This window comes from Copidosoma floridanum, unplaced genomic scaffold (assembly GCF_036245765.1).
Source record: "Copidosoma floridanum isolate Cflo_tuat_1 unplaced genomic scaffold, Cflo_Japanese_pri ptg000007l, whole genome shotgun sequence".
Classification (NCBI taxonomy): domain Eukaryota; kingdom Metazoa; phylum Arthropoda; class Insecta; order Hymenoptera; family Encyrtidae; genus Copidosoma; species Copidosoma floridanum.
Window position 1 is genome coordinate 6,911,046 of NW_028321884.1, and position 26,960 is coordinate 6,938,005.

At 44.8% G+C, this 26,960-nt stretch overlaps 2 protein-coding genes across 2 annotated transcripts in view; one reads left to right on the plus strand and one right to left on the minus strand.

The window, feature by feature from the left end:
• Positions 1-2,809: 2,809 nt before the first annotated feature.
• Positions 2,810-4,620, minus strand: LOC106641458 (uncharacterized). The gene is made up of 4 exons (XM_014355883.2): positions 4,255-4,620; positions 3,637-3,963; positions 3,141-3,563; positions 2,810-3,047 (listed from the first exon to the last, which is right to left on the minus strand). Exons 1-4 carry the CDS (start codon positions 4,570-4,572, stop codon positions 2,835-2,837), a joined length of 1,281 nt encoding a protein of 426 aa, XP_014211369.2. The 5' UTR covers positions 4,573-4,620; the 3' UTR covers positions 2,810-2,834.
• An 8,042-nt stretch (positions 4,621-12,662) lies between these two features.
• Lar (tyrosine-protein phosphatase Lar) overlaps positions 12,663-26,960 on the plus strand; it is a 198,904-nt gene continuing 184,606 nt past the window's right edge. Inside the window, exons 1-2 of the mRNA XM_089589068.1 lie at positions 12,663-13,085; positions 14,541-14,583. The gene's annotated coding sequence lies outside the window, so the exon portion shown is untranslated. The remainder of the gene's footprint in view (positions 13,086-14,540; positions 14,584-26,960) is intronic.

A 26,960-nucleotide genomic window follows, 5' to 3' on the forward strand; every position in this document is an offset into this window, starting at 1 on the left:
TAGAAGGATTACTATTTTTTTTTTTTTTTTTCATCAACACTCAACTCTGTTGACGCAAGGAAGATTCGATGAAATCATCGTAGCGTCAAAAACCGTATCCGCACACACACCCAGTCACAAGAAGAAACGCCCCCTGGCAAAGGGGGGGGGGGTAGCCTCAAGAGGCAGTTACGTTCATTCTACCGTACACGAACGATAAAAAGAAAAAGGAAAAAAGACAGCCGAGCTCGCGGGGCAGGGGGAGAGAGGAAGCGAGTTGCAAATGGGATCGAAAATCGGATGATAGTCAAATTCTTGGTCCAAGGGGGTATCCACTCTTAGCGAGCGAGGCGAAATCGTTTTCGGGACCGGCTATGCCGGAGGGGGGGGGGAGGGTCTCTCTCGCTAAATTGGCGAATCACTCGACCCTCGGGCAAACGTGGACGCCCGAATCTATTTACCTTTGCGTTGGGCGCGTCTACATATACATGTAGAAACCGAAAGGGAGAGAGAATAGGGATGAGCTCTTTGGAAGGGGGGCAAGGGAGTAGGGTAGACACTGTTCCCATTAGGCGAGAACTGCACTAATCTTTTATTCAGCATTGTCGTCCTATAGCTGCTACTGTCGCGTTGCGTAAGCGCAATGCATTGTATTGTACGTACAAGAGGTGCCAAAGTACCATCGATCTGATTTATTTTACACCCTTGTTTTCTATCCACCTGGACGCAGATTTTCCCCCTTTTAAATGTGGGACGAAACGAGAGATCGTGTTTTTGGTAGCGCTTTTACCAAAACTCCTGATGGAAACAAATGTGGCTGGTCAGAGTTTAGATTATTAAATTGAATGGGGAATTGATTATTGGTATAGCTTATATGTTCGAGCACGACCAAATAGACGGGACAATTTGAAAATGTCACAAAATGTGACAAAACAATTTTTGTCATTTGTAGCGTAAATCAGCCCTGTCGGAGCCCCCAAAGAAGGAAATACAGGGGTTGGGAGGAGGAAGACGAGGGTGGTGGGGGTAAGTCAGCATCAGCGACAGCATAATCTCGTTCGCAACATAAAAGCTTCCGTGAGCGCGAGGGAGCGTGTGCCATATTTCGTCAAACCCAACAGGAGCACGGAGCCGCAGTGTGCCTCCTCCTTCTCGCACAGTATTCGTGCGTATATGTCCCGCAAGAGAGGCAACTCTACCTAATCCTCAATTTGCGTCCGTGTGCACACTACGTATATGTGTATGTGCACGTAGAGGTATAAACTACTTGGTTGTTCGGGGCTCCTGCGGATTCTCTCTCTTGCGTGGCAATGCATGTAGTAAAGGTATATACAGCGTTCAACGACAGGCGACAATTTTCCATTGCGGAATTAGTCCCGCGTTAAGGATCCAGTGCTGGCTTAAGTGGGAATATCCTAGCTCGAAAATTTCATTCCCTCTCTGTTCAACTGTTCCGGTTTATTCGTGGAGTTGCGGTATAAATATGGGATGAGATTATTTTTCAAAGATTGTATGCTGCTACGCTCGATTTATCGGGAAAATATGAGCTATATGGGTATGGCGAAGATTGGTATGATAGAGTCGGATGATATTATTGTTCGGTACGGAGAAATTGTTTTAAAATAGCTCACGTAAACTGGCGGTGAAAACTCGCACTGTAGCTTTTATGTGCAGCTGTACATAATGTTGTTTGGTTATTTTGGGAATGTGTGAAATAAATGCCAGGCATAAGTCACTGGAAAAATTAAAAAAAAAAATCATCGAAAATGATTATTTTTAATTCCAGTGAGCCGATTGAATGTTTGGCGAATGGATCAAATAGCCCGAGGCAGAAATGCTCTCTGACACCGGATGTAAAATCATTCCGATTGATCGGGGCAGTGGCATTCGTCGTTTTCATACCGTAAGAGTTCGTATTTTCCGTGAAATGAGTAAACATCGTTTTATTGTCAAAAAGTCAATGCAAACTATGTGTAACTCGCAAATACCGCGCACGTTTACCTCGTGTGCCAACTCCACACCTGCGCGCATTAAGGCATTTAATGTTCTGTCCCCGAAAGGGCAAGAAAAGTCTTTATGAAAAAATACCGATAATGAAATCAGGCAAATCGGTTCTTATCGACCGGCTTCGACTGATTAAATGAAAAAAAGTCGGCCTGTCGTGCCCGAAAAACCCTGAGATGAATAAAAACTCGCCACCCCCTCTTCCAATCGGATAACAATTACGCAAACTTGAAAATAATGTGGGAGCACCTAAAGCTCGAGCAAAAAAAATTTTTTAATCGCTTTATCGTGTACGATACAGCATGAGAAGGATTTTTGGCGCAAGAAATGAAACAAAAATAGTCATAATCGTATGCATTTTATTTTTTGACTAATGATCTGATTGCACTTACAAGTTTTATCTCGTGGACCAACAACGGGAATCGTTAAAAAGCAATTCCGATACCACGTCTCTTGCGAATAAATCATAATTAAAAATACTGTAGAGCGTAATTCAGCTGAAATGAAAAATAAAATTAAAGAAACACTCGAGCGCATATTTCAGCAGTAATAAGCCACATATTCTCGAAACTGAGAAACAGAAATGGCCCCGCACTGGTGTAATGGCCTTTCTCTCGGCTCCCCGAGCGAAGGAGGGAGGAAGAAGACGGGAGGATCTGAATATTGCGACCCCCCCGTCTGACCTGGTTCTTGCCACCTTCCCTTTCCAAGCCCTCCGGAGACGGCAACAGCTCGGAGTAATTAATCCAACACGTTGCTAAAGCCCCTCGGCGGATGATCAATGACCTTTTGACGGTTACCTCATTTTTTTCCACACATACGCGCGCACACACCGTCGATTCATACTGTTTTCACAAGAAACCCCGAGCCGTGGCGTGCACAATGATATCTGCCAGCCGACGCCTACTTTCGGCCGTCTCCTTATTTTTCACCGTCCACACGTCAGCGATGTCCACCCTGTCCTCCTTGATGATGTCCAGGTCGAAGGACTCCTCGTCCGACAGGGTGCTGAACGTCACGGACTCCAACCCAAAGACCATCCCGTGCACAAACTGCTCGTCGACCTAAAAATCGTCATTTTTTTTTTTTTTTTTTTTTTTTTTTTTCAAGTACCTTTTGAAGGTTGAAAAATACCCGATCCTGGATGGTTGACGCACCTCTCGAGCGAACGACTCCCACGGGTAAATTTTCCCGGGGTCGGAGCCCAGAGCCTCGATGGCCCGGGCGAGCTCTCTGTGGTAGTTTCTCAACAGGTCGTCGAACCGGGCGTCCCTGAGCTTCTGATCGGTGCACGAGTAGACGAGAAATGAGACGTCGAGCACGGGACTGCAGCACCTCGCCAATTGAAAGTCAAGCATGAGGACCTCCATGTAGCCCTCGGGGTTGCAGGTGCGAGTGAGGAAATTTGGCGCCCACGAGTCGCCCTGGTTGACGACCGAGGTCGGGCTGGTGGTGCGCGAGCAAAAGTCCACGCACTTTTTGTACAGCTCAGCCACCCCGTAGGAGCCGAACCTCCGCTGAGCCTCGCTGTCGGGGTACTCCTTGGCCAGGGCGTCTTTGGCGATGTCGGTCACTTTGATCTGGCGAATAACGATGCATTGGGAATCGAGGGACCAAGCGAGAAATGTACTCGAAACAATAATCGTCACTCACGAAGAATCTCTCGTACCAAGTCTCGTAGAGGTGCTCGGTAAAGTACGTCTCGGTAAGTCTCGAGGCGATCCTCTCAAAGTCCTCCCGGTGCTGGTCCCGGTAGGCGAAGGATACGCCGTGGAAGCGAGCCATGGCTTCGAGGATGCAGGTGCACTCGTCGAAGGTGAGGCAGTTCTGCCGAGCCGCTGGACCAAAGCCTCGGGGGCACATGTCCTCCAGGACGATAAAGTCGTTGTCCCCGTCGAGATGGAAGGCCAGGCAACTCGGCAGGAGGAGGAGCGAGGACTGCTCCTTGGATTTTAAAAACTCTTGGAACTTTGGAGCTATCTGAAAGAGAAGGTGTTATTGCCTTGTACTTTGGAAACGCTTGGGCTTTATATTACCATCCGGATTCATCCGCGAGTCCTTAAAATTGCATTATACGTGTATTTAAAACCTGGGCGGGGAATTAAGGGTTCGAGCAGTTTGTTTGAGAGCTGCTTCCGAGTCACGTCACGTGCCCGATTTTATCGAAACTCGGCTACTCATTTGAAATTCAGCCAATGAAGCCAGTAATTTCACTAAGCCGTCCAATAAGAGGGGGCACGCTAATGGATTACGGTGTGGCGTATAACTTACCTCGGAGTAAAAGACGATCTCGTTGCGAAAAAAATCGGCGCTCCGATAGGTTTTTCGCCTGCCGATGTTGTTCGGCAAGGACTTTACCACTACTTTCAACTCCTTCGCAGCACCATTCACTTGGCTACGGATGGCGATCCTGTCGACCGTGGACAGGTAACTGTCGCCCCGTTTGCTGGCGTGGCCGAAATCCCACGACGACACTTTGATGTTTTCGGTGTTTTTCTCCACCCCGTACGCGTTTGCCACGATCTCGCGGAGAGTCTCTTCGGTGAAGTATTTACTCACGCTTTCCAAAAGCTTCGTGTCTTTGCTCATTTTTATTTTTTCCAAGGACTTTTTATTTCGTTCGAGGGACGGGGCAGTGCCGAGTACGATACTATACGACAGCTGTGCACCGACTGCCACTCGGCCACGGATAAAAGAGAAACCTCATGGAGGCGTCCGTTGCGCGCGAAATTTCAAGTGCTGCTACGTAAAATTTTTGCATTTTCATACAGGAAAATTTGTTTTTGTATCAAGATACAATTACACTGTGTGGAGAAAATTTTTTGGATGGCCATTTTTAGCCGTGAGATATAATGAAATTTGATGAAGCATTACGTCCCGGTGTGAGTTGGCACGAGGCCGAGTTCTCACTTTGCGCACGCGCTGCTACTATACACACGACGCTCCGCCGACCAAGAGTCTGCCCGACCCTATTAACTTTGAACACGTGTTTTTCCTTCTCTCTCCTTTTTTTTTTTTGTTACAGCGTTCAAAGACACTGGCCAAATCCGTGCAGGGGTGGCCATAGAAACGGGGAGGCGCATCAATGTCTACATCTGTAATTGGGTAGGCCAGCCCTTTGTTACAAATTTCAAGATTGTTTGACTCGGGTGGTAAAAAACTTCTCAGAGAAACAAAAGGGGTTTTCTATTCGAAATTGATAGTTAATTAAACCGGGGGTTGGAAAATTAAGTGATCCAACCTTGCGTTTCGTTGTTTTGGCTGGAAAAGTGAGAAAATGGCTGGAATGCGCAGCGCTTTCGGTGGCGTCTAGACCGAGATAACACTCGAGACGAGTCGCAAATTTGCGTCTGAATTCCTCGACTACTAGTGGCTCCAAAGCTCTACATTTACGGCAAAATTGAATTTAAAAAATACGTTCATTTTTACTTTTCGACGATTTAATAAATTCTGCACTGAGTAACGTTACACCCGTGGACAAATTAAATTCTCCGTGACGAGAAACGACTGTACACGCGGTATACGTGAATTGAAATTCGTGCAATCATTATTCATATAATTATACGTGAAATTCATGAAAAAAAGATGCATCTGGCATTACAAACACACACGTGACGCGGCTCGTCATTTGGCGCGATTGAAAAATTGCCGTAGTAATGTGCCGCAATTACTTATTCAATTGAATTAAAGCGGACGAGCGAGCGATTCGTGTTAGCGAATCCGTGAAATTTTGTACTTACGTCAATTGAGGGAACATTCGCGTGACGTGCCTTTAATAACCACTACGCATTAAAAGCTAAAATTGTCAATTATGACGAGCATTAATTCATCGGCTCGATGCTCTCGGCCAAAGTTTATTTTCAGCGGAATCAACGTGACGTAATCAATCATCCGATTTGTTATGGTCTTTGTCTAAATTTTACGGTTCACCGGAAATATGCCATCATCATAATTCACACGACTGTACATATAGTAAAACGGACAATATCCAATTCCAAGTTTTTGAATCGCATTTTCGTAAAAAATTGTTTAAAAAAAATATCGCATGCAAGCTACAAAGGAAAAATTCGCGTGCCCTCGGTGCGTCGAGAAATCGATCCGACACGCTTACAAGTGAATATTATGAATTCGAGATTGCCGCACCACTCGGACGGTTATTTTTTAATAAAAATGCAAATCAGGGGACGGCAGGCATTGATCGCTTCATTTAAACATCATCCCCCCCGCCACACGCATATTTATATAAATATAATGTTCAGGCAGGTTTTTCGATTTTTCGTATACGTCACGTCGAAAACACGCGTACACTCGTGCGCGCATTGTAGTCCGTGGTGTCACACCTGAAACATCCTTTTGACGTCGCAATCGGTCTTCTTGGGGGGAAAATCGAAAACCTTCCCAAAATCCGAAAATGGTCGAAAAAAAAAAGCCTCAACAACGTATTTCTTCACTGCACGCATACGTACCATATACACTTAAGGTGGAGTATGGCATCAACGGGGGGAGGGGGTGAGCTCCTGCGGCTTGTCAGCTTCTCGGTCCCTTCGCTCGCATTATGCAATATCACGTGACGTCACCACGCGCGAGGGACAGGCAACATCAGCACTCACACTCGTGCACGGCCTCGCAGGGTAACATATACACACACACACACACATGTATTTAAAGAGAGAGAGCAGACGGGGGATGAGTGCATGTGTGCGCGACACAGCAGGGCATCGATCCCGAAGCGCGCACCCCCCCAACCCTCTACTACAGCCTGACACGCGCTGCCTATAATACACACGGTCGGCGGGGGTTGTGCGAGCGTTGACAATGCCGCCAACTGCGCGAACGAAGAAGACCTCCCTGCTTCGCTGACTTGATACACGCGTCATGTACACTGTAATTGCCACCTTTTTCCTTTTTTTTTTCGTTTGTAGTTTCGGTAATAAGATGCTCGATAAATCAGGAGCATAGTCCTGTAAGCCGCTAGAGTTTGATTTAGACTGTAAGTTGTAATGGTACACATGATGATAACAATAGGGGGGGGGGGACATCTCCGATTAGTTAACGACGAGGGCAATCGGCCGATAGAGCAAAAGCGGACGAAACAACGATTTATCAAAGTTGAAAAGAAAAAGGGGGACGAGGCAAAAGCGGGGACTCGGGAGAGGAGACGAGGGTAAAAAAAGGGACAGCCGCACCCACGCAAGCTGCTACGACGGTAATTCACATTCTCTGGAGCAATGAATTTTCTCCGCGAGTTTTGCGAAACGCGTCGAAAGACGGGCTATAATCTCCGTCTGGTTATCCTTTGCGCACTATATTTCTCTATGTACGAGCGTGTGTTTTTGGCGTGTACACGACGCGTGTGCACATTGCGGCTGGCACCTCGAGCTCGATACGGGTGGTGGTCGAAATCGCCGAGGCGCATGTAACGGGCCATGGAAGGGAGCGTCAAAGCGACCGAAATGAGACATTCGCGTAATAATTTCACCTTCCCTTGTTTGTCCGGAAAGAGCCGAAATTTCATTTCAAAGACAAACAAAACGACGTTACTTTAAAGATCTACAAGACTGTCGGGCACCCAAAATGGCACTTTTGGTGAAAAATGGCCCAACGTATGGGTGTACGTTTAAATTTTAACTTCACGAGGCGGGTGGTAAAGTTGATTTGGCTTAATAACGCAGACACGCCCGAAAAAAATCCCCCCCATCTTTGGAAAGCGTCCCCTCGACCGATAAATAACATTGTGTGTACGCAATAACAGCTCGCAGCCTCCCGCCCCCGATTCCCCGGCAAGAAAGAAAGAAATGGAAGAAAAAAAAGAAATCCCGTTCGGAGGAAGCAGTGCGAGCAAATAAAACCCGACCCTGATTTCCCGGGGGACGAATGAAACCTCAAAACCCGCGCGACCCCCTCCACGCGCGTATATATATATTATACGGGTGTACGATACGGAGAGGCGCGCCTCGGAAAACCGAACAAACGAGGCACCGATCGATCGGTACGAGGCCCGGAATGAATCACGTCCATCTCCCGCCACGGAATATCACAGTGGACCCCGAGTTGTCCCGATGATCTTTATACTCGTGTACCGCCTTGGTTGGCCTCTCGCGTGCGCGGTCCCCCGATATAAATACATACACCCTCCGAACGTATATAAATTCGAAAATCCCTCCATGATAAGATAAGTCGTGGGCGTCTCTGTGTATCGTAATATACGCTGCTCATACGAATCCTCCAAGGCGACCTTTCAGGGGTCGGCTTTTGTAATTTGCCGTGACTAGATATTCGAATAAACTGCGATATGCGAGGTCCCACGCGTGGAAACGCTTGGATATCTTTTGCTTTCTTTTTACAAAAGTCAAAATTTCAAAGGGGTAAGGGGAGGCTGCGTTGATAAATTAATAAAGCCGTGAGTGCAGTGTGTAAAGGTAGTATCCAGGTAGGCGAGGAAAAGAGTATGGGGTGCACGCGGGAAAAGCCAAAAGCAAAAGAGGGCAAACATCCAATTTGGCCGTATAAACAGTCGTAAAGAAAGTTGGGAGGGTCTTAACTCGACTACAACTTGTTAAGGGAGAATTAAAACGCGAAGCTTCGGGAAAAGAGTACATATAGAGCGGAGGGAGAGAGTTGAAACAGCGAGAAAAGTGGAAGCGTGAAATGTGTGTATATATGATGAGAGTAGCTCATCGAAGGCGCGATTTTCCGGCTCGTATTGACCGTACCAATTTAAGCCGAACTTTCCCTTCCTTCTCTTCTTTGACGCGAACTTGCGTATACACACACCCTGTGCTTCGTTAAGTGTATAACTCGACTCTCTCTCCCACCAAGCTTGGCAAAAAACTCTTTAACGCGATCCTTCTCCTCGTCTTTCGTCCTCCACCTTTTGCCGGGGCTTTTCCTCCTTTCGCTCGGCTACGTGAGAAAAGTCTCTCGTGGGTTGACTTATCGTGCGGGTAGCTGATGGTCGCAGCGACGACAGGCCGCAATTTGTCCCACGCGAGAGTACAGTGACGCGTGTGTCAGCGGGTCACGCACGTATACACGAGCCATTCCGTACGAGGTGACGGAGAGAAAATCAAAAATGTATGCCACTTTTGTAGACTAACGTACGAAGAAATCACGGTGAAAAATTTACTGGGGCATCAAATGAAACGTTGGAAAAAAATGTTAATACGTCGATAAAAAAAGAGTCAACCTTTGACTCAATAAATTTCTTCTGTGAATTTTGTTCATTTTTCACTTGGTCTCGCGGTTTTTGTGACCAGCTGCTGCTGAAAAAAACTACAAGGGAAAAAAAGTTAACTCTTCCAGATTACAATTTAAAAAAGTTTTTTTTCCTCAAATGAATTATTTTTGTAGAACTGCTCGTACACTCGTATACATATATCATGTACACTCACGCACCCTAAAGGATTTCCTCACTTTCTGGCTCACTCTTATCAGCTCGTGACAAAGTTATCATAAATATATACTCATACCCACAACCACAAGACATGAGAAAATTCTTATCAAGTACTGCAAACACCTGTCCATCCCAGGAGTGATCGGTTTAACGCGCCTATATATTCTGTCACCTTTACTCCATTATACCTCTATATACACTTGTTTTATCGTGAGACATAAAAAAAAGTTGTATACTTTCATCGGGAAATACCTTGAGAAAACACTCGTGGACGATCTCGCAAACCCATACGTCGACTAACGTAGCAAAGCTGTATACCAGCACACAATACGTTATATATGCACAGTTAAAATATTTTCCTCGTCGATCGATAAATCGCCAACCGAACCAAATACCTTGAAATTAAATTACTCAAAGTAATATTCTCGTGTAGTATGGGTATAACACACACGAAGAGATAAAATAGGAGACCGCGAGCGTATATACGTGATGGCGATTATTTACGTGTACTTATGCGTAAATCCTCGCGGTTTCAAGCGCGCGCTTTCTACCGTCATCCCTTCCCTTGCGCACTCGAGTATCATAAACGAGAGACCATCTATGTATAATAACATGCCCGAGGACCTCCTAAACGAATCCTCGTTAAAGTGTGTATTATCGCCGTCTTTGAAAATTAAAAATCACGATAAAAAGCGTCGCTGCGCGCCCACCGGCACCGGCTCACCCATATACAGTATACATATACACCGGGAACCGGGCGGAAACGAAAGTCCTCGTAAAACGGAAGGGCACAATTAGCAGAAGTGAAAAAAAATTCTTTCTTACGGGCCTTTTTAAAATGCGGCATTTTTCATCCCCCCCGACCCTTTAGCTGGTACTTTTGGGCGACCCACTTTCTTCGTGGTGGGTACACCTGAAAACTTGGCAAAAGCTAAACGCAGGGGCAAAGAAAAAAAAGAAAAAAAAAAAGCTCGCGGTAATTAACACTATAGGGGTGTAGGGGAGCCAAGGCATTATTATACCCATCCACCGCACGCACTGGGGCGCGTTTCCCTCGAAATCTACGTACCCCGTGGACAACACCCCACGACGCAGCGCACCCACACGTACACGGCTATACGATTACATGCCGTTGCAGTTTGTTTCGACAAAAGCCGCGCTACGCCACGTATATAATATACACCCAGCCCCTGCAGCGCCCGTGGCGCTAATTCGTATAATCCCGGTAAGAATCTCGCGCTGGGCTGCTGCTTCTGTACCGGAGACCCGCGGAGGAGGAGTGTAGAGGGGAGGAAGGTGTACACGAGACAAAGAGCTGAGCTATATGTATATGTATATATGCACATGGATGTAATAGCGCAGAGGCGCGAGTTTAAGGAGATCGCGATTACGGGGCGGACGAGAGGAGCTCGTTTACCCCTCGAGCTTGTGCCATTCTGGTCTCTCTCCTGCTGTATTCTTGCGCGACATTTACACCTGTACGGTACATTTTACCGGAAGCTTCAATCATTTACACAAGTTGAATGATACGCACTGCCTTTTCTGATGGTGATGGGTAATGGTTATCTTGTTGACTGCGTAAATAATATCGATTAAACACTCGAGTGGGGATGGCCCCGTGTGTACATCGTTGCTATCTGCTCGATGCAACGTGACGCTTTTTCTCCACGTTAATCTCATTTGCTGTTGATACGTATATATATGGGTGCAACCGGTGTATAACATGTATTGTATATACGCCTTTTGCTGTACCTATATACTGTTACACGAGAGAGCTTTTTTCCAACTGCTGCTTGGATTGTCACATGAAAAGCTGCTTCCAATTTTATTCAAAAAGTAGGTTAAAGTTGTGCTGTTTTCTCTCAAATGGCTTGTTTTTGGGGTTGCTGAAAAAGTTGAAGTAATCACGTACCAAAGGGGGGGGCTCTCGAATTGTAGACTATTTTCGTAGGACGATGAGAAATAACAAGCTTTGCGTTTAAAATGAAAAATATCATGAGGTCCGAACTAGTGCTTACCATTGCAGGCTCAAACGTCTAATGTCCAATAATGGCAAATAAACTTTCCCGTACCTACGTGTCAACCAACAAAACTCAAATATCGATAGATGCAAATTTTTCATAAAGAATCAGATTGTTTGATGAATTTCCTTCCGTTATTTGGAAAGTAACTTGGGAAATTTCTGCCTCTGCACATTTTTTACCTCAAGGCACAATAGAGGTAGGTTTTATGGAACAGGTATTACTTACTTTTGGCCTTGGGGTTTTTTTGATCCCGACGAGCGATACGGAGCAATGCGCGACGACACGCAAAGCCACTTTTCCAGTTATAATCAGTATGCACATTATGTTGTGCATTTATCGGATTTCCCGGAGGAAAGTATGACATTTCTAACTTCACAAAGTATAGGGATATATGTATGTACTTCACACGAGTGCCTAAAATGTCTCATTCAATGACATCGTAGTTGTGCTTCCGAGGAGGTACAGCACTTGTGTATAATCAAAAAGTCGAATGCACCATTAAAACGTCAATTACCGTGTATCATTGTTTCGTTGCTTCCCCTGCAAAGTGCTTCAATAGGGCAGTAATGGTACTTTGATTTACATGTTTACGAGCTTATAACTGGGATTGCCTTTTTTCACGCGAAATCGTTTTTTTGGGTCTAAGAGAGTGCATTTATAAAAGAAACAAGAATTTTTTTTTTTTTTTTTATCAACCCTGCTTAGAGCTACTGGTTTACACGATAATTTTTTATTTCATAATTAACTGTAATTCACCGTGCCAATGCTATTGACGTGAAGTTTAAACGTCGCACCCAAGCAGATCGAAAGACAAAAATTTTTTAAATTACGATTGCTTCGACGTTTTCGATATTGTCTCGATTTTCAACGCGAGCAAGGGATTTATTGCGTATCGTGTCGTATAAAATAAACAAATATTAATTTACTTAACTAAGTAATTCAGTCTGGAGCAAAAAAAAAAAAACTAAGCGAGTCGGGGGCTCACAAAATTGCAGCAAATCTACTAGAGTTATCTACCTTACCGATGTCAGTAACTTACCATACGGCTAATCGTCGGTCGGCCTGCAGGATCCTTCTTTATGGGCCGCCCACGCACTAGTGTCATTCGGGTTGCAGGGGGGCCAGGGGCCGGGTAAGTGGACCATATAAATATATATACTGCAGGGGTAAGAGGAGACAGCAGCAGGCGACGCCACGAGCGCTCCTATGGTGTGTGCAGTATTACACACACATAGTGTGCATTGACTCCGGAATCCCGCAACATGGCCGCCCAATGTAGGCCCCACACCATATCCTAGGCGTATATTTAACAATTCGTGTGTTGTGTTTATACTTTTATATACAAATACCCGTCGTCTGTAATATTTTTCTACGAGTCCGTCAATTGACAATTATTGTCCACGCGATCGTACACGGTTGTTTGTGCGCACGGACGTACCGAATGAAAAAGTGAGGTGTTTGTGCCTATACTTACTTATCTTGTCGTGTATTTTTTTACATCACAACACACGAACCGGGTGCGAGCGCGCGACGACGATGTGACGGTCCCGAGCGTGTGTCTCGTCTGCAGTTGCCGCCGCGGCATCATCTCCTGGAGCAACACGAACCGCCAGTCGAGAGGAAGCAGGTGCCTCCGACCGGCTGTATCGACATACACAGAGAGTTATACCGCTGCAGCTGCGGATGTGAGTGCTGTGCATGTTTTTAATTGCACCGTCTTCTCCAAGCAGCTCCTATACATTTCATTATGCTGCTGGTGCCTTTGTTTATACTAATACATGTGTGTGTGTGTACGTGACGTGAAAACAGAGTGAATGAATTATATTTATATATTGTGGTTTAATACCTGTTTGAGAGGGAGCATGTTATTGTTATGGCCAAATCAAAAGGTGTCTGCTCCCTTGTCATTATTGTGCGTGATGCTGTGCTCGGCTGCTGCTAATTGGGAAATCGTGTGCTGTATTGGGTATAATATATACTTACACATTGCAGTCGAATGGGAAAAACGGGCGGTGGACGAGGGTGTAAGAGGGAAAAAAAAGGTTCTTAATCTCTGGTGGTGTTAGACGTGCATGCACGGAGACGACACGGAGAGCACACGGGGAGACAGAGAGAGAGAGAGAGAGAGGGTTGCCATGGTTACGTTTTCCGTGGTGGAGCTGTCTCGCCGATCGAAAAGCGTCGTCGCGACGAACGACGACTGTATTCCGCTGTATACACTTATATTATAGTGTACGACGTGAGGAGCACGCGGCTCGTTAATACACCCCCGCTTTTATACATCCTCATCCATCCTCCTCCTTGTTTTTTCTTCCGTATACCTGTAAGTATACCGCGTCCACGAGTTGTTTCGTGGGTGTTGGGATGCAACAACGTGAAGGCTGGCCACGGCTAACCTACGCCTTTTCCTTTTACCCGATCTGTATTTATTTGCTACATACCTACCTTACTCACTTTCTCTCCCACACTCTCGTCACACTGCCATGTAGTGCCACACTTTATGATATACCTGTGTGTCTCTTATTGAGGCTGCATATATTAATATGTACTGCTATATATTACTGTTTGGTTCATTTTGTGTGGATGATGGGGCCCATAATTTGGATTTTATATCCTGTACTCTGTGCTGGGATATGCTTGACGAGATATTTCAACACCTTCACCATTGTTTACGTTTCTCAAACGTCAATGATCCATGACGTGTACAAATTTTGGATATTGCTCCGATTTTGTTTGTGAGAACACAATGTTGATTCATTCTTATTCTCCAGAGGTCTAATTGAAATTAAAATCAACGCTTGTAATAAAAGTAAAATTCAAGTATTTTAGTACTGATAATATTTTTTAGCATGAAAAATTTATTACAATCGAAAATTTATTTCCTTGGTAGTTGTAATGAGTATTAGTCATGCTTGAAAGCACCGTAGCAAATATTCAACTAGTTAAGAATACTACTTATTACAATAAATTATCCATTTATTCGTAAGTAAACATTTTTTTACGAGAAATCTGAATAGTTTTTTTATCTCACGTGTACAGGATTACTGACAAACAAATGAAAAAAAATTTTCCAAACTGTTCAATTAATTGATCCACTATTAGTTTTACAACGATATCTGAACAATTTATTTGTGTTGCAGGTGCTGCTGGGTTCAATTGAGGGATTGATACAAATTTTTACAGGTATGTACACAAATGGCCAGATACCATTACATAAAAATACCATATACGCATATCATGATTATAAAAATAATGAAAATACACCAGATTTATTCTTTGCTCTCCATCAACTATTTTCGCTCGAAGTACACCATGACCCAAAATTAAATGAACCATTATGCTCCCATTACTTGTAAAATGTGTAAAAATTAATTTTGCTCTCGCATTCAATGTTCATATCCTTAAATTTACTCCAGCAGTAAGAGCACCCTCGTAAAAATTTTAATCTCACAAGGTGCACCAACTTTTATCTCGCTACACTTTTTTTTAAAATCCAGTAACGTTTTGCATGAACGTAATACTCTCAAACGCGAATTAATGCTGAGTAGTTGAACAATTAATTTCACGTAAATCAGCTCGTACACAAAAACTCGGGCAAAAAAATAATCCGAGAGAGGGTGAAAGTGTCCATGCGTATAATTTTTTTTCTCATTGCTGGTCACGTTAAAGCGCGAGATGCAGGAGAGCACTTTTTGAACCGCAAACTACTCGTTGAACGCGCGTTTCTCGCGTGTGCCCGTATTCACCGGCTCACTTATATTCAGTATCATTATTAAAAAAAAAAAAAAAAAAAAAAAAAAAAAAAACGCGAATATTCCCGCATGTATTTCAAGGGCTTCCTCCTCCACTTGTCTTTTTTTTTCATGATCCTTTTTTTTGCCCGCACTCAATGTCTCGTGAACTACTTTAAAGCGCTACAGAGAGCCGTTTCGCACGCCACGATTACATTCTCTCGCGCGTAATGTTATTGCCCCCCTAAAAGTGCACTTTCGCTTAATTTGCCAAAGAAAGTCATTCTGAAAGTTCATTCAAGTCCAATTTTTCGGGGAGAACATCATCAGAAAAGTTACCGTGACATAATAATAATAAACAAACGCCCGATACGTTTCAGTAAAATTACCAACTTTTATTATTTGTTGGATCGAGGAAACAACTCTGTTTTATTATTATTAATTTTTTTTTTTTTCTCATCATGAATCATCATCCAAGTGAATTCGCTCAATCGTCGCGTGCCCATTGCAAATTAAAGCTCGAACCTGGATACGAATGTTCGATCCATCGCGTAAAAGTTCCAAATGATTGCCGGACAATGGAGACATCGAAAAAGTGGAGTACAGCACTTTGCTATCCAGCAGCAAGACGTGCACAAACATTGTTTTTTTCGACAAACACAGCGAGTGGCGGACTCGAAACGATATCCCATTTATATATATATATTCGCACACGTATGTATACACATGCATGTATTTATATCCATATCTTTCCAAACATTTCCAACGTATTGATATTTGTACACGTGTCGATTTTCAGTTTATCTACAAGATTACCCGAACCGCAAACGTTTGCCGAGTTGTTCTCTGTGCCGGTCTGCTGCTGACGCATTACTCGCTCGCTCGCTAGTTGCGCGCATTATTTGTATTCAAAGCGAAACGCGGCTGTTGTTGTTTGTTGCAATTACGATTGTCGCGTTTTCGCGAGTGACTAAGCGGACGAGGGAGAATTTGCGTATACGAACGAATTACAGGGAGGGACTCTAATTAGCGTGTCGTCGATTATGTGCCCTCTTGCTCTCTGCTCGTTGGTAATTTTGGCGTATATATGTATGTAACGTCGCGCCTCGCCACATACAGCCCTGACAATGGCTCTGACAAACGTCAACCGCAAATAGAACTGCGTGCATACGGGGATATGTTTGCTCTCGTGTGTTCATGTGTATGTGTGTGCGCATGCCATCCGATCTTGTGCCCAGTGTCTATTGGTGAGCACGAGCTTTCGATTTTGTCTGGATTTTTTTTTTTTTTTTTTCGTCTCGTGCGTCCCAGTGGGTACGCTAACCACATTCGCACGAGTGGTTACCATAATGTTCTCTTGACAAACGATGTACTCAAGGTTTTTTTTTATATATTAGACAACGACGTGTTTTTACACGTGATTTGGCAAATTTTTTTTTAAGGCACCTTTTTATGTAACAATTTCATTTATTTTCCGTGATTGCTGAATGGTTCAAGTAACACGTGCTGTACAAACAATTTTACCTGAATAGAAAACATTTTGTCTCTTAACGAATTTTTCTTGATCCACGACAATACTTTGATTTTTTAAACTACAAATAAATTAAAAGCTTATTTCAATGACCTGACAATGCGAGTACAATATCAATCATACGTTTCTTTATCTATGTAGTTAAAAATTTACCTTGTCATTTGTACCACGTGTCTAAGAGTAAGCTTAAAATGAATATTTGCCTAAACTTTATTAATTTCAACTTGAAATTTAAAAAAATATCACAAAACGTACATTTGATTTCAATATGTAAACACTGTGTAACACACCGTGGGTGCAAATCATCTCTCATCACCGGTGATGGTCAATAATTTTATTTACTCACTTTTACGAACCGGAAAAAGTAAACTTTACATCACCTTGAATTTGTCGTAGCAAAAAAAGCGCGAAAATCAAACTCTCACCGACCTCTACCTGCAAGGTCGCCAAGTTCCACTCCATCGCGCCAACAGCCACGCACCACCTTATCAGCCCCTTTTTTACTGTACGTACAGGGGGTTGGTTACCGACCGGTCGCTTCATCCCCCCTGCATTACCTACCGACGCTTGCACCCCTGTACCACCATGTATCAGAATCATCCCTTCCGCAAAACTACCGCCTTACCGACCAACGTCACACACGCGCGGGTCGTTGATCCTCAGTTAACAACCCCGAAGTCATGGTAGACGCTTGCTTGACCTGGATTCGGTCTCACGGCGGGGTTGAATCGGCCAGCGATAACTGCGTCTGAAATCACGCAAACCGAGCGTTACACGTAATCTTACGATAGTAAACGCGAGATGTACCAACGATACATTGTCAAAAGTAAGAAGTTTTTTACTCGTGCAATGGAAAAACGTTAAATCTCAATAGTATATCTAGATTTTATGCAATTATACATGCTTGGAAAATTAAAATGCAAGCTCAAATTTTTTTTTTTTATTGCGGCAAAGTAGCACAAACTGCTCGCGCGGACTTTATGATATTCGTGATAGCTCGATAACACAAAGTATGTAATTTTACAAAGTTTAAATTAAAGGAGCACATGATGCAACGTGCTAAAGTTGGTATTGGTTCGTAAATAGAGGCAGTACAAGTGCGGTTCATTTTTTTTTTTTTTTTTTGCTGATTTCATCGAGCAAAACTCACCAGCTATACACATATACATACTGTAAAAAGTTTAATGGTACTTACAGCGCGCACTCGGCGTCCACTGAAACAAAACGAACAACCCAATGAAGCGCGTCGAGTGTGTGGCATTCGCGGCTGCTCTGCATAATTTTCATCTCCGGATCCTCCGCTATCTCTCTCTCTCTCTCGTCCGCTCGCCCACGCGCGACGGACATTTAAACTGGTTGTGTGCAGCGCCGCGGCGTAATCTCGCAAATCCCGACTTATGAGCCGTTCTCTTCTTTTTTCGCGTCTTATCTGCCGCTCTCCTTCCTCCGGCTCTTTGGGCTGCAAATTAAGAGAAGTTCCCGTTGCCCTGATCCGCTCCCATGTTTTTCTCGGCTTACGCTTCGCTGCAAAAACAAAAAATCAAATATACCTTAGCCTCGGATTAAGCAAAAGAGAAAAAAAAAAATTGTTTCCCTACGAGTTTTCATATACTTGATAATCACACCCCACGTGGGTGCGCGTAATAAAGTTCCTCCGACACTCGTACCAAATACACATCAAAATCGGTGTAAGCAGCTTTTACAAATGACCCCGATAGTAGTAGGTACTAAATTTCATTCACGTACGTAAAAGTCGAGAGATTTTATGATATTTCTACACGCCCGCGTTGATCTGCGGTCGATTTTTAGTTTCACCACGAAGCGATCCCCTCCGCTTTTTATACAGCGGATCATAATGTAGAGAGAGAAAGAGCGCGCGCTCCTGTTTGCCCAAGACTCGAGGACGGTGAGAGCTTTTGAGTTTCGGTACGTAAGCAAAATGAAAGACCGCGAAGGGAGTGACGTGGGAGAAATAGGGAGAAGAGCGAGGAGGCGAACGCGATGAAGGGGAAAAAAAAAAAATGTAAGCTGCAAAAAAAAGGGCTAAGAAAAGGCGAGCAACTGACCGCAAAGCGACGAGTATACGGGCTCTTTTTTTCCAGCTCCTCAACTTTTTTTTTTTTTTTTTTTTTTTTCTGCACTAAGCTCGCGCGCGAGCGAGAAAGTCCATTCGTTCATTAGACTCTGCCAACAGCAGCAACTCCAGCTCATGTAGCCCGGCAGCGAGTTTTCACCTGCCTCTATTTTCGCATTTTCGCGTCTTTTCTGCCGAGGTGGCCACCCACCCCCTCGCTTCTCCACCCAAACTACCGCTGTTGGGCTCGCAGCGAAAAACTCATGCTATGTTTTCAAAAGTCCTTAACTCGCGGGCTTTTAATTGAAGGTTTTACTTTGGACCGCGACTCGATGTACATGTGTACGTGTATACCAAGTGTGTGCATCTACACGACGACGAGGAAAGTCGTATATACGAACGCACTTTGGTATATTTAAAGAGACCCAAGAGCACAGAGTAAATTCAAAATCAAATGAACAATAAATACGCCGAGTGACTCCTTGTTGTTATCGAAGAATCGTTTAATTTGTTCAATCATTGCGTGTTTACTCGTGATGTACAAACAGTAAAGTTCAATGTATAACTATTAGGTCAATAATATACCCTCAACTAAGGGAACCAATTCTAATTCACGAGCAGTTTAGCCTAGCAAAAAAAAAAAAAAAGAAAGAAAGAAAAATAAAATTACAGATGTAGGTAAAGCATCGATAGTATAGAGTTTTGTCATTTTTACCGTAAACGTTGACGCCGTACAAATGTATTATACGATACAGCTTCACTTATTCTTTGCTGGACCAAAACGTGCGACGAGCTCACTGTATGATAAATAAATGTAAATCAAGCTCTTTCTTTTCTCGACCCCCCGTGAGAGAGGGTAACCGTTCGAAGCTCGTCGCGTGTCACCTTCCCCTCGACCGAATTCAAGTGCCCGGTAGCTCCGCCGCAAAAGTTTCCTCTCGAACATGCAGCCGAGTGATTTAGAGCCAACCGAGTGCCGTGTCCCGCGCGCGACACGCGGAGCTTCGAGAATCACCTCAGACTGTATATACGCGCGGTAAAAACCCGCGAGCTGCATTATCCCGATGTATACAAGTGCACGGTGTCGCGGTTCGTGCCGTGGAATCCGAGCGAGCTTTTACGACGGCATTGCATGCACGCGATCGCTCCTTCCCACCGGAGCCTTCCCGCATCCTCTTGCTCATTCATAAAACCAAACAAGAATAAAAGAGGAACAAATAAAAAAAAATTATTCACTGACGATAAGAATAACTCGAGAGAGGGAGTGGGCTTACGGGAACTACTTCGGTGAGTGGAGCACTGGACGCTGGAGCACTCCATCCCGGGCTCCGCTAATGTACACTCGAGTCTTTTTTTTTTTTTTTTTTCTTTGGCTGCGCGAGGGGGAAAAATTTGTATTAATGCCGAGTAAAAACTCGGAAACTCCCGAAGGAGGAGGAGAAAAAATCCTGCCCGCGAGGGCATAGTACATATCGCTGTAGTATTATGACGAGGGGATTACGCAATTTGTGACAAAATGCTAGTAGATCCTCGGGTAGCGATCACCAATCTCGGGTGTTTACAGGTGCGAACACACGGTACACGCGTGTACGGGGTTGGGGTGGAATGATAACGATCCTCAACGAGGTAATCGGTGAAATGAAATGAAATAAATAAAAAGTCATTGTCGGGCATGTGCGCCCAGTGGTGGCGATAAATTTTCCACCGTATGAGCGGGGGCGAATGAGTTTCGGGGGGTAGAAATGAATTGGGGCTGAACATATGTATACAGGTGGGGTTGGGGGTGGGCAATCGCTCTGCTGATTCGATATACTTTCAAATCAGCGGTACGGCGCGCGCCGCACATATTTCCCAATGAAATTTCGAGCTCTGTAATGCACGAAGCGCCAACATGTGGAGAGTTGGTTTGTTGGGTGTGTGGGTATGTAGCGCGGAAATTAAGACTAATTTGCATCGGTCGTTGCCGAGATTCGCGTTGGAAAGTGAATTACGAGCGAACGAGCCTTTAATCCTCTCTTTCTCTCTGTCCTGCACAATTGTCCGAGTCGTTTTTGTTGTGCTCGCTATGAATACCTCCTGATGATCGTTGGGATTTTCAATGATTTTTTGGGAGAAGATATAAATCATACATATACCGTAAAGCTCGCCACGCACTTTTGGATGTGTAAGCTTGCCAGTCCTCTTTGTGAATATTGAAACTCTTTCTTGTTTAGAACTTTTTTTTTCTTCGTACAAACGTAATTTTTGTTGCAAAAATAACTAGCGAATCGTCCGATGATTCAAGCTAAATAGTACTTGTTTTACGAGTCTTGTAGTGAGACTTTTTATATATATTGTTTATTTATTTATTTATTTATTTTTTTTTTTTCGTTTGAATTGTTAAATGATAAGGTTCCTTTTGACGCATTGGTTTGTATACTTTGTAAATTTTTCACCGAACGATTGATGAGTTTTTGTATATGTGTCGTATACCAGCGACGGCCTTACTCTCTATTCTTCATCGACGCAAACAAAACAGATTTATAGTATTTTTATAATCTCATCGGAATAATCCTTTTGACGTTAAGGCAGACCCATCATTTAAATTGAATGAAAGCGATTTATTGTCCTATGCTAAACAGCGGGGCTGATTTATCGATTGGAATATAATCACGAATCGGTGGGTAATATTTCTATGGACGCAGTCGAAGGCACTTGGATTCACATTAACAGCCTTCACACGTACACACACGAGATATTGTTAAATAAATAAAATTTTCTAAATCCGATTTAATTTATAAAGTGCTGAGAACATAAGCAGCGTATACTTGTTCCACTCCTCTCTCGTATCCAAAATCACGTTTTAACGAAATAGTCTCTAGATTATTCTTTTACAAAAGCAGCTGATGGATCATCGATGTCGCAATACAAAATCCTATATAGACTCGTCGTCAATGCTAATTTTTGACTAAATAGCGACTTAAAAGTACTCACTGTCGATAAAACAAAGAAAAAACTTTTATTTTTAACTGCAGAAAGAAAAGCAGGTCACGGGTTGTATTTTCAGTCCCTCTCGTACTCGCTCGTACCCACACATCTGGCGTGTATATAAATATGAATAAATATGTAATTTCAACACGTAACAACAACAACAATGATGCTGCTGCTACTACGACTTGCGCCGTTACCAGTATCAGATACCTAAAAAGGTTATAATATATACATACACCCTTCGTTGTAGCGCTGTTACGAGTCCTTCGGGGCTTCTAACAAACCCGATTCGATCCGAGCTCGCGCAACACACCGCAGAGAGAAGCGTACATGGCATATATATATATATACCTTGCGCGCTCCGAGGCGTCACGTATACAGCCCCTCCCCGGCGCTGTGCACCACAGCGATAGATTTATCCCGCCCGCCGCGTAATTTATATTTTATACTGTCGATTGTGGCTTAGCGCCGCACCGCACGCCCGCCGCGCTATACCTACCTGTCGTGTATACACACGTACACGTATATGTATGGAAGCGAGAGGCGGGGACCCCCGCTGCTTATCGGCTCTGCTTTCTACTCTCCCGCGAGTTTTTTCCGCCCTCCTCTTTCCTCATCTTTTGCCTTTTTTTCTCGCTCCGCTGCACGACTCTCGTTTCTTTTCTTCTTTCCCCCCCCCTCTCCACCCTTCAGCGTCCTGCTCAATGGTAACGCGCACGGGAATTCACGTAACGATCGCAGCTGCGAGACAAGGGACCAACTACAGTTCACGGGGAGCTTCATGAAAATTATTCAATCGGACGTGCAACGTATCATCGTACCCCGCGCATTTTTATCGTTTCGTTGCACGAGAAGAAGGAGAAATATCGCTCGTTCCCCCCCTCCCCTCCTCGTTTTGTAAATTAACTCGGCGCTCATGATTACCTTTTAATCAAGAGGCACGTTGCTCAACACGTTATATGCTGTACAGGACTCGCAGCTCATCTCGTGCTTACTCGTAATATATATTTTTCCATTTATCCGTCTTGACATGCACACACGGTGAGTTGTAATCGAAGGTGGAAGTATAACTTGGGTCCTCGGTATGCTTTACCAGTAGTTATGGAAACTTTAGTGGAAAAAAAAAAAAAAATGAAGAAGAAATCAAAATGCATCAAAGATGAAAAAAACACATATCCGATTCGACAGTTAACATTTGGCAGCATTTGGCACCATTAGAGCGGTGATAATACGATCACGCAGTGAAAATAAATTCAAAGTAGGTGCAGTGGAAACACCTACACCCCACACCCCCTCCCCAAGTGTAACGCGCGATACGTCACGTAACAAAGGCAGTGTAATTGCAGCGCCCAAGTCACCATCCGCGCGCGTGCACACAAAGTGCTCACGCGCGCCCCGTGTGTGTATGGGGCACGTGTATACATAGATACGTAACTGTACAAGGTCTCTTATCGCCGAGCAAACAACAGGCAGCAGTAGTAGCCCATCGATAATTCCATGGGGGGGGGGGATGGGCGAGTTATTCTCCGAACGCGCTCTCGCGTATCGGCGCACCTCCACTTTAGGGGCTGAAAATCATCCGTACAAGTTTGTGTGTGCAGACCAGAGAGGGGGAGAGATCGACGATCGGGAGCACACGTGTACGTAGGTGTTAGGTATATATACACGAGCACACGTCGGCCGATCCCTGACGAGTCTCCGGCTCAGTGGCCCGAAAATCAGCCCCGGCGGTCTTCGGCCGGCTGAGCAGGGACATTAGCCCGTCCCGATTATAGGACATGCGATTGGCGGTTTCGTAATCCTGGCGCGGTATCCGTCTATGTGTGTACACGCCGCGTTGTAAGCACACACCAACGTGGCCGTCCCTTCGGACCCCCGTGGGGATACCTGCACCGTGGCTATACATAGCTGACGGTGGTAAAGCGAGGAACAAGTGCGTGATGTGCCCGGAGAGGGACTGTAAGGCTATGTAATGGCACACACGTACGCTCGTGCGCTCGTTTGCTTACATACCGTGTATACTCCCCTCCACCCTCCCTACTATAGCGTTGGAGCGCCCTGAAACCGTGCAATCATCGACACGCAAGAGAAGGTGTAACCAGGTGTGTATTGTGTGGTAGGACCTCCTTGGGGGTGCTGATTCCGCAGGTATTTTTTTTACGTTACATTAGCGCCAAAGCTTTTGAGCTGGTGTTTTTTTTTTTTTTTTTTTTTTTTTTTTTTTTTAATTCCGGTAATGATGAAAAACAGCTCTGAGACGATGAAAATTCGATGTTTGGTTTGAAGATCGAAGGGTGGGCAGGAGGGGAATGAAAATTTCGCCTCGAAATCGAAATCATCAATATTGGCGAGTAAACATTGGCGTATCGCGTTCTTGCCGCCTCGTTGCGGATTTTTAAAATATTCGCGAGGCTTTCGTCATTTTTTTCCCCCTTTTTTTTCTTACCATCGCACAACTGCTCGGTCGAGTCAATGTAGCGCGTAATTCATCCCACGAGAGACCATGTATATATACGCAAACTCCTCCCCAAATGACGAGCAAACATCAATTTTTTATTTCCTTTTTTTTCCTTATCGCCGTCGCAAGGGCTCTTGTTTCGTAAAAACAACCCTCGGATGAGTTATCACATGTTTGCGCGGCTCAAGAAGCAGCTAACTTTCAAACGAAGCTGTTTAATTCACAGGGAAGCCAAGGGTACACTTTTTCCTTGCGCCCCCGGTGCTTCCACTTTATGTACACGCCAACTTTATACACAACGGCGATGAACGCATACGTCAAAGTTATATACGATGCTCAGCGCGTCATCGGCATGTCTGGATAGTGTCGGAGCATTATAAGTTTAGTCGCGGGCACATGGTGTATCGATTCCCTCGCTGATGGCGCCCCTATTTACCCTCGATGTAACCGGAGTATGATGCATACGAGGACGCGATACATCGTTCACCTGCACACAAGTGCTCGTGTACCAAGTATGCATATGTATATATATACATGGAGATCTATGGAATGATACCCCCACGGCTGGTGTGCTGCCGTCAGTCAGGGGTAAAAATGAGTTTAATTAATTCGGCAAATATCAAAGTTCGCTCGAGTGGAAAGACCGAAAGTTTTGGAATCTTAAATTTAATTCGATCCGAGGAATACTCGATTGTCACAGGGCTGGTGGACGGGGTGTAATTAGTTCCACTCTGCGCGTGACTCGATGTGGGGCGAGAAATTAAAAACGACGTCGTTTCGCTGAAAACAAAAAAAAATAATAATAATAATGCTCTTATATATGCGTAGCAGTGAGTTTATAGAAGGGGAGTATTTAGAGGCCCCCTCGAGGAGATACGGGGTATTATTGATAGCTTTCTCGGCTTTCGGGACGAAGTAATTCACGAGGAAGAGCCATTATTACTTCCGGTTATTGATGTTGGGAAATTCTCCGCTCGGAAACGCGATACGCCGATAACGATGCTGCTGGCTGCAAGAACAACCCCCGGCCAAGGTTTCGGTTCTATCTTGTCCGAAATATGGTACGAGGCAAACGGTAACCAGAGACGAGGACCGTGATTTCTCTCCGACTCCCTCCTACAGTACTACGTCCATCTTACCCCTTCTTCTCGAACCTCTCGGGCTATATTGGAGTGGTACTAGAGCCAACGACTGTTTACAACAATAAACTCCCTTGATTGACAACACAGCGTTATATAAACTTAGGTACGAAATTTCGTATAGTATTGGTGTGCAAATATAATAGTTAGTAGATAACGCAAAGTTTGTGCGAAAAATCGATAGTCATTTTTGACCGGAGATGTCGGGCTCGGGATTGAATTACGCGAGCCGGATGACGTGTATCCATATAGTCGAGCGGAGCCGAACTAATGAACTGCACTATCTTATTGGCTCGTCAATTTCGCTCGAGCCGACTTGCGACGTCTCGATCAATTTACCTTAATTATTTGTAAGAGACAAGACAAGGCGATACCCTGTATATATACGGACGTCAATACGTCCGTTGTATGACTATAGTTACGCGATTGAAGACAATGGACCTATGTGGGGTATATCGGAGGTGCCGTCCGATGTCCGTCGAGTCACGGGCTTTTGTTACCGATCGGTCGACGTTTTCGTCCCTTCGCTAATCATCACCATCACAGGGTACGTGAAAAAAAGCGTCCAACACGTAAAGAGGGAAGGCTGTCATTAACAAGATGAAAATCTCGTCATCTCGACGTGTGGACCATTGCTCATCCCCGCGCACACGGAAGTCCGTATACGCTTAATAAATACGTCCCAACGCGCGTGCCTTTCGTACATACGTGGCTCCATTGCCAAGCGAGTCCGTCGATCATCGCTGCTTGCGCGCATGTGTGTATGTACGTGCGGACGAAAGGAAAAACTGTTGCGGCCGAGCGGGGATTAAGCCCTAGGTCACCGTAAGCTCGGCTAATCCCCGCAAGTGTAATATCCCCCCTCTTGCGTCGTGACGCGAAATAAATACGCGCGTGGCTGGCGTGACTGTTTAATAAACTCGTTTGACGCTCGTGTGTAATAAACAGGCCCGTGCAGCGAGAAAATTTCGTTCACGTCGACAAAAGTCGGAATAGTCTACTAGTAGGTGAGCAAGAAGGAAGGGCGAGCTATGAAAAATGGATTGCGTCCCCGGGCTCGAGGGTGTTTTTCACCCCCTCCGTTAGGTTCGCGTCGAGAAATCGCTCCTGTCGGGCCTCCCCGGTGATGGCAGGGGGGAACGCTTTTACATATACTATCGGCCCGTGCAATAACTCCCGGCGATCGCGAGAGGTGTGCAACAAACCGTCTCTTGTTTTACAGCAGCTCACGGGAGAAATTATCAGCCATCGTCCGAAGCATTTGTATTTCACCCCCGCCGTATAGAGAGCGGGTCCTCCTTGGATCGTCGCCCGATGTGTATACGTATACGTTCGGCTTCCTGTGTCCATACATATGCGACCGCAAGGGGGTGGGTGGGAGCTTAAGGGTGGCCAACCCCCCCAAGTTGCAAGCGGCGAACAACCGCAAGCCATCGGCCGCCCAATTATACGAGACACCCCGATAATTCAAGTCCACCGGCGTCGTTACTTTGGGCCATAGATCTGGAGCCACGAAAAATCGAGGCGCTACACCTGACTTGTATAATCATAACGCACTTTACAACCGCACCCCCTTTATATTGTGTACAAATGTAATTAAGCACTTTGATGCGTGTATGACGTAGACTCTGTGTCGCGCGTGTTTGCTTTGGATGCA